Below are 9,211 nucleotides of genomic sequence, written 5' to 3' on the forward strand. Positions count from 1 at the left end.
GTCGCATTTTGAACTGGTGAGGAAAAGTCAGGTTATTTTTTGCCTTTTTTTAAATGAAAATAAGATCCGCTGTTCTTGTTTGAGTTAATATTTTTCTGGATTTGTAATAATATTTTTGTTGATGATGATTTGGCTTCCTTTCAGTGTGTTACGGCTAAAACATCAGCGATGGATTTAAAGACTAGGAGTTTAATTAAAGCTATTTAATTCTTCTGTACTCTTTCATTCTGCTGATATTGCTTATGAACTTTCATTCTTTTGATATTAATTTCAAAGGTAAGATGATTTTATGAAAAGTGAGATTCAATTGTTGTTGAATGTATGCAAATAACTAATGACAAAGTAAAACACATTATTTTCATAATTTCATCTATTTGAACACAGTTGTGGCATTGATAAATCGGTGACTTAATGGTAATGATGATGAAACGTAGTTACTTCGAATGTTTTGAATCGTTCTTCGAGTTCATGTTTGGTTTACATGTTGGAAAAGGATTTGAAAGTTATGCATCGTTGAGTCCAGGTAATGTTCTGTAGGCTACAGACCTCTGCTCGGCTTATCTTGTTTTCCTGTCACAATAGAATACATCCCCACCTCCTGGTAAACATCAGAGAAATCACAAGGCATATCATGTTATGATAAATGTTTTGTCCTTGGTATCCGTTTACTTTGGATTTAAAGTTAAATCATCTATTTGAATTAGAAGTCTAAGCACTTAATATAATGTAAAAGTGATACTAAGCTGCTAGAAGATGTGGGCGGCTGTAAAGATAAATAAACAAAAAAATGAATAAATAAAAAAAAAATACCAAACCCTGATAGACGGGGTTTTAAGTACTGTAATTATGTTTTAATTGTATTTAGTTGTTGGCTGCCGAAACGTTCCGCGTTTGGTATTCCATTCTTTTGGAAGCTGTTACATTCATTTATTATTCATTTTTTTTGTTTATTACTTTTAATATAATGTATCAAACTCGCATCACTCTGAAAATGGGCAAAAGTTTTTGTCTTTGTGATATTATGACTGTCACACCATCTATGACACAGCAGAAATCTATTTTAAGTGCTGTTTACTCGGCTTAAAAATAGACCAGGAAATGACTAATATTATTATTATCCGATTGTTCAATTGAAATATCCTAATCTCACAATGACATCACGTATATCACTGCGAATATCCTGTTTTCCGGTTACAAAACTCAGCGACATTTCACATCCTTTACTTTGATTTGATTTCTTAGAAAATTATCTGCTGTTGAAAAATCCATTTTTTCCAAAGTAAACTGTAACCAACTTCATAATTTCGTATTTTCTTATATACATAAGAAATTTTATAAAATCATACGAATAAATGTCGAATAACACACAGCACATCCTGGGTTGTTGTTTGTTTGTTTTTTTTTTGTTTTTTGTTGTATTTTTTTTCAAAAGTCTAATCCAAAAATGACATTAATATTTTTCTGTTTACCTAGCGTGTAACGTAAATTTTAATGATGTTACTACCAAATAGAATCATTAGATATTATGTAAAATATATCACAATAGCTTTTTTTTCTCCTCCTTATATAGAAATCGTACTTAGACCGTGACGTCTTAATCAAAAATTAAAACTCAGATAACGTCGTTTTCTTTTAAGAAAGAATAACATCACAAAGAACGCGGGTATCCATTTGTCTAACGCAGACAAAGCAATATTTTGCCCCCCAAACAAACATAATATAATTCTATGAATGAAATTACTTTTACAAGCAACCATGGATCATAATAATTTATGCTTAAAAGGTTTCACAGAAGAGATCAAAGTGATTTAGGACTCCTGAATGCATTGGCAAGTGATGATGAGAGATTACTTTATCTACCTCACTGTTCTATCACGATACGCCTAATAATGTAGCATTTATTTAATCTATTTGGATACACTTACGAAACATTATCCGTCAATGAGAATGGGTTTTTTAAAGCACTGTGATTTGATGTCATAACAATCTGATATTAAAAAAATATCACGTTATCAGTTAGCAGTTGAGATATTTTTAATGGAAAATCAGAACAGGGGAGAGAAGACTAACTTGACCTGCCGCTAACTTCAGACAGTAAATAGAGATTACTTAACATCGTCCGAGCCTTCCTCTATGCTGTCGTACTCTGGAAAAACGCAAATTTGAAAATTTGGCCAGAAAACTCGTCCTTCAAATATCGATCGATTTAAATGACCCTCATCTTGGAAAAAAAACTCTTAAACCTGGTACATCGCGAAGTCCCAGATTTTAGAGTTTTTGCCAAAATTAGGATCATTTAAATCGATCAATATTCGAAGGACGAGTTTTCTGGCCAATTTTTTTAATGGGTGTTTCCATGGTACGGCAGTATGGGTCGTGTACACCCCTAGTACATACCGAGTACAGATTTTGTTTGATTACTTCTATTGTAAACGATTACAAGTATTTTGGTGAACATGAATATGTATTTTGTCAGTGCAGGGAAACAATGACATTGACCATGTTCTACCCTCGGTAATCGATTATCACGCTTTTATGGGAAATGTTTGCTTTAGGATGACTTAGAATGACAGTGAGAATAACAAGATTGATATTATCATATTTATTATGTTACGGTTAAAACGTTATTCTGCCCCCCCCCCCCCCCCCCACCCCTTATCTCTCTCTCTCTCTCTCTCTCTCTCTCTCTCTCTCTCTCTCTCTCTCTCTCTCTCTCTCTCTCTCTCTCTCTCTCGCTCCTTCTCTCTCTCTCTCTCTCTCTCTCTCACACACACACACACACACACCTGGGTGGGGTTCCTGACCTCCCATAGTGGGCAGGGAGGTACTTATTGTGTCTTCTATCCCCCTATATCTGTTTTCCTATTGATTTCTGTCTTTGTCTTGGAATGAGATAACGTAGTTTTGTCCTGGCCCTGGCTAGAGTCCTTGGCTGGGAGGGAAACAGTCGAATGTATAGTCATAGTTTTGAGAGATGATATGTTTTTCCTTATATATCATCTCTCTATTATTTACTGTTGTTATTATTATTGGTTATCTTTTTTGTAGAATATGATTTGTAACCATGTGAATCTATTCCTCTTAGTGGGATCTTGTGCTGGTGTATGGGTGAGACTTTAAGTGATCTCAAACTGAGTTCACTGATAGTATGCTAGTGGAATCTACATGTTCTCTATTTGAACTAATTCCCCTTTGTCTTACTTTTTCGTCAAGTTCTATTAATTGTACCTCTAGAATGTTCAATTTTCTTCCTTTTTACTGGCGCTGATAAGACCTAAAAGTGTTGCAAGCGCAGTAAAACCCTTAAAAACAAACAACACACACTCACACACACACAGACATATATATATATATATATATATATATATATATATATATATATATATAACACACACACACACACACACACACATTGCTCGGTGGTGTGATATATTCGAAATATCAAGAATTTAAACTTAAATTATAAAACAAAAATATAAAGATACGAACAAGCAAAGATAAACGAGTGTTAATTCTATTTGTTTTTAATCTTTTTGTTTGTTTCATCTTGAATATTACGAGGATTCAACATTCATTGGATCATAACAGTCCTTAATTTGTTTTGTTTTTGTTTTACTTCGTATTTCATTTTTATTTTCTAGTTTGTTTGTTTTTTTTGATGCTTTTTTTTTGTTTTGTTTTGTTTTTTTTTTTTTTTTTTTTTTTTTGGGGGGGTGTCTGTTTTGTTTTTGTTTTTGGTTTGTTTTGTTTGTTTGTTTTTTTTTTTTTTGTGTTTTTTTTTGTTGTTTTTTTTTTCCCTAAAATTTCGTGTTCAAAGTTTTTCTCCATAGTGAAATGGTTTATAGTCGTTCTGACTTCCATCAGACCAATAAGGGTTTGTTTTTTTAAATCTTGGTTCCTGTGTCGTCAAACGAATACTTAGAATTTCTTACTATTCTTTGATTAAAACACAAACAGCTTTCCACTAGTCTTTACAAAACCAGCTACCCAATCACTGTTTTCTACAGAGCGGTCATATATATATATATAAACAACACTTGACTGAAACCTGAATCGAAATCAATCTTCATTCTTATCACTCGAGTGCTCTTCCATTTTATGAATGCAAATGTTGTCGTTTGAAGCTCGAAGAAATTTTAATAATAACAGTCAAATATAACGGAAGCTTTAATAATTTGATTAATGAAAGCAGATAGTGTGGACGTTTCGGGTTTATCCTCTGTATACAAAACACGAAGAATGAAACACTAAAGACCCATTCGTCTAAAATGTTTCATTCGTCGTGTTTTGTTGACACCATCTGTCTTCGTTAATAAAATTGAACATTCCATTCCATTCCGTGGAAACCGTTCGGACACGTGATCCGACGAGATGAAAATATTCCAGCACAAACCTCGGTGGATGATTACTCTGAACAAGGAGCCAAATACGGAGGGAGGGCGTACACCAAATTCACTTCCAACAACATTGAATCAAGATCTCAAATATATATTTAGGAACAACAACCGAAGAACTGATTTCAACAACACAAGGAAACATCAAATTGCCTCAACACCTTTAACACACATGATGACATTCAAAAGTTAAGAACACTTCCACTGGACAGAGATTTATGGAAATAAATTACTAACTAGATACTAGAAACAGACTGACACACTCGACGTAAAGATTTATAGAAACAAATTACTAACTGGATACAGGAATCAGACTGACACACTCGAAGTAACACACACACATTCACGGCAAGCGTCCATAGAAACACCGCAGCCATATTCATTCAATCATTCATTCATTCATTCATTCATTCATTCATTCATTCATTCATTCATTAAGGGAGAGGGGTATAAAATTACCGCCTTGAGACGGTGGGTCTCATATAAGCAACCAATCCATGATACCGTACATTGTTTTTCTTTATCATACCGAATTGATGCGGAACGCTGCTATATGTGTTTTTCCTTTACGCTGTTTAGATAGATCGTAGTAAGTGCAACTCAATAGCAATTATCAGTCCATGAATCTTAATTAGATATCGACATAAACAAGTGACCGAATTTATTACAAATCAAAATTCCTGCTGTTGTTTATCTGGTCAAAGAAGAAACGAGATTTGCGTCTTCTTATCTCTTAGCGATTATTTTTAGAAGGCCTGTTAGAGATTAGTTCTCAATGAATTAATATCAAGCAGACGATAAACGGTAAAGGAAATACACAGGTTTTTTTGTTGTGTTGGTATGTTTGATTTGGCTGATGGATGTTATGAGTATTTTACCTTATCGCATAGCATCAATCTCTTCACGTCTGGAAAGTAAAATGTGGACACTCATGCTTAAGTTGATAAGCAGATGTTGGCCTTTGAATGTTATCGAAGTGTAACAGTTACAAGTTCTTAGACAGAGAATATTCTATGAGAGGTCATACTGATAACATAACACGCACTTGACCTCTTGTGAGAATAGCCCCTTTCCTTTGAATACGTGGCCCATCATTTCAATCGGGTGATAAGTCGGGCGTCTATGTAGTCTAGTGTTATGACACTCGCCTTAAAAAAATATTTAAAAATTGAGCTTTATATAGCGCAATATCCACTAAATGTGCTCAAAGCGCTTTACAAGGGGTCCCTGGTCAACAGCAACAGTTAACATGTAGGACGGGACATGACGCCTGTAAGGCGATATTACAATTTTTTATTTTACACTTGAGTACGGTGAGAGAATGTGAGTAGAGCCTTTTCCAAGGACTCAACTATGCGCCGAGCGCGAGGCTCGAACCCAGGACCTGCAGATCCGAAAGCGAGTGTCATACCACAAGACCACATAGCCACACATCGCCTTTGGATCGTCGTTAGGTCCAGAATTCCAGTCCCGCTCTGAGCGACGCATAGTTGAGTCTTTGGAAAAGGCTCTTAACTCACATTCTCTCAATGCACTCTGATATAAAATGAGTACCTGGCCGATAACAGCGTTTTCTCTGTCGGAAAAATAAAATTGTATTATCGCCTTACAGGGATTGCTTGTAAAGCGCTTTGAGCACGTTTAGTGGATATTGCGCTATATAAAAGCTCAAGTTATTTGGGTTTTTCTTAAACTGGGTACTGGAAATTGAATTGAAACTTTTAATTCTGGAATTAAAATTACAGATATAATAATAATAATAATAATATTATTATTATTAATAATAATAATAATAATAATAATAATAATAATAATAATAATAATAATAATAATAATAATAATAATAATAAATAATAATAATAATAATAATAATAATAATAATATAATAATAATAATAATAATAATAATAATAATAATAATAATAATAATATACTTTATTCATTCTAAAAAAAGGGAAATTCGTTTACAAACGTGGCATGCATATATGGATTTTTCTTGGGTTTATGAATATAATCCATTAAAGAACAAGATATTTTTAACAACCAAACAAGACACAAATTTCACTCAATGTTCGATGTCTGGATGACTCCAACAGAACACCAGATTGGAAAGACGGGGCACGTATAAAGTATCGTGCATTTATTTTTAGCACACTGCCACTGCCACGCGCCATGTCAAATCCTTTGAAAAATCGGATAATATTATTATTATTATAATGTATTAAATATTTCCCAATTGTCTCCTTTCTAAACCATGAACCAGTGGTGGTGTACTCTGGAAAGACATGTATTTAACCTTCTCCTTCCCACCCATAGGAAAATCGACACATTCGTTACGATGTAACCGACAATTTTCTCATTCTAGTTTCTCTTGTACATCACAAAATTTAAAGAAATGCTTTGATTACAGCTATAAATACTAAACATTGTGTTGTTGAGCACACTTGTTACTTTTTTGTTTGAGTAAGAAAAGTCTATTTTTGTGCTGATGGGGTCTGACTATTCGGGGGAAATTCTAAAAATAGCTGGTAAGGAGAGAGTTTTAAAAATGTGGCCAGATCAAATATCGATCGATTTTTAAGTGACCCTCATCCTGGCAAAGCTCTCAAACCTGGGACTTTTCTCGAAAAATTTTTAAATACGAGTTTTTCCTCAGTGCGGCAGTCAACTGGTTTTAAAGAACAAGCCGCTAGGGCGAGATGACTTGCTCAAGACCACACAGCCCAGCGGGTATTCGAACTTGGTATCCTTCGAATACGAAGCATAGACCGTACCAATGAGCCAGTGCTGCCCTTTAACACATCAAATCACACACCATACTCAGTACAATTGATTGGCTTGTGTCCAAGAGCAGAGAACTTATCTCTCGAACTTGGAAAACAATTTTTTGACACTTGAAGTCAAAGAAAATGTAGATCTATGTGAAATAAAACAAATAAATAAAACAGATAAAAACTCAAATTCTGTCAAACCGTAGCCATCGTTATGTTATAGCCTGACACTGAAATCCAAAAGAACTGGCAGTTTAACGTCATTATTTGGTTTTTGCACCGCCTAGTGAGTTGTCGTTAGTAGTGCTCATGGAAACAAGTCATTTCATTGGTCGAACTATTGAATACAACTCACGATTTGTTTTCTTTTGTGGCAAAAGAATGGAATTTTGGCGTCATTTTTTGGTCAGTGTCAGGCCATAACTTTACAAAGGCGACGGTCAAACCCGCAGTGTAAAATAACTTAAGGGGCGGTTTGGGTCTAATTATTAGGAAAATCCTTCGAAAAACTGGTTTTGAGATTTTGGTGGAAAATGATATTTTATTATCCTAGAAATAATATAAGTGAAGTCCAAATTCTTAAAGTAGTCTATAAAGGCACAACAAACACAGTCGAAAATGGTACAGGTAGTAAGAAAAGTGTGAAAAACGGGAAGCTATTTTGCTATTTTCTCAATATGTCATTTTTCTAAGGGTATGGGATACTGTGTCAAACGTTTCTCAGAATCTATTCTATGAAATTGTCTGAAATTTTCCACAGTTATCACAGAGATAATGTATTATGTCACCATAGAGAGATTTTTTTGATAAGATATGTGAATTTTTAATTATAATCCTAATTCTGAATTTTTAACATCAATTTTGCCATAACATTTTGATTCTCAACTTTGTAATGTTCTAATAAAAATTCCGTAAGCTAAAGCCGTAAAATCTCTCTATGGTGACACACTACGGTACAATGTTGATAAGAGGGAAGAATATGGATGTCATTCCTTCATTAGTTTTTGTGGAACGTTTGCCACAGGATTGTTATATTTTTTGATGTCAGACCCCCAAATTAGGTCGCAAAATGGGTATCAACACAGATAATTAAAATTTTTCACCATAAATGTTGATTTTTAACCTATAATGACGATATAGAATGATTAAAACCGCCCACTATTGGTAATTAATTTTTTTTTTTAGAAAAGACCCAAACCGCCCCTTAATATCCTCCTACGGAACCATGTACTTTATTTTGACGGATTCTTTACTTTCCGTACGATTGCTTGCCCTGGTTTTGATAAGGATAATAATAATAGCATTCCTGATAAAGGATTTGTTTGTGTTTGTGTTTTTGCTTTCGACATCATTATCAGATTCAACTAAAAATACACCGTATCCAGTCCGATAAAACGTTTGAACTATTATTGTCTGAGGCATTACTGATACGAGAAGGATCGTGTGGCTATGTGGTCTTGTGGTATGACACTCGCTTTCGGATCGGAAGGTCCTGGGTTCGAGCCTCGCTCGGCGCATAGTTGAGTCCTTGGAGAAGTTCTCTTTACTCACATGCTCTCATCGTACTCAGGTGTAAAATGAGTACCTGGAGCAGACAACATTGTTAACAAGCAGGGACTCATTTTACACCTGAGGACGGTGAGAAAATTTGAGTAAAGAGCCTTTTCCAAGGACTCAACTATGCGCCGCTCAGAGCGGAACTCGAACCCGGGACCTTCCGATCCAAAGGCAAGTGTCATACCACAAGACCATATAGCCGCTTTAATAGACTTTTGCTCAACTCAGGTTTGAATCAGTACCAGGTTTTAGACAATAAGAGCATTTTAAGAATTCGAGAAATTAGGCAGACACGACAGGCAATTTGTACTGCATCATTGAAAATTATGTGGTTCCATGTGGCCTGCTGAAGTATTAAGAATCGTATATAACAGGATGGTGAAACAATGGAAATGAGCTACATGATAAATGTGCATCTTTATTTATTCATTAATTTATCTATATTAGTATTTTAGTAGAATGATTCCGCCCTGACGACTCAATAAGGTGC

General features: G+C 34.6%; 1 protein-coding gene across 1 annotated transcript in view; it reads right to left on the reverse strand.

The window, feature by feature from the left end:
• The window catches only part of LOC144974412 (uncharacterized), a 12,217-nt gene extending 10,501 nt beyond the window's left edge, over positions 1–1,716 (reverse strand). Inside the window, exon 1 of the mRNA XM_078917268.1 lies at positions 1–1,716. This exon is cut by the window's left edge and continues 410 nt beyond it. Coding sequence (XP_078773394.1) covers positions 1–7 — 7 coding nt within the window. The 5' untranslated portion in view covers positions 8–1,716.
• Between the last annotated feature and the right edge of the window lie 7,495 nt (positions 1,717–9,211).

This window comes from Berghia stephanieae, chromosome 6 (assembly GCF_034508935.2).
Source record: "Berghia stephanieae isolate SIO BIC M18660-M18661 chromosome 6, UCSD_Bste_1.3, whole genome shotgun sequence".
NCBI lineage: Eukaryota > Metazoa > Mollusca > Gastropoda > Nudibranchia > Aeolidiidae > Berghia > Berghia stephanieae.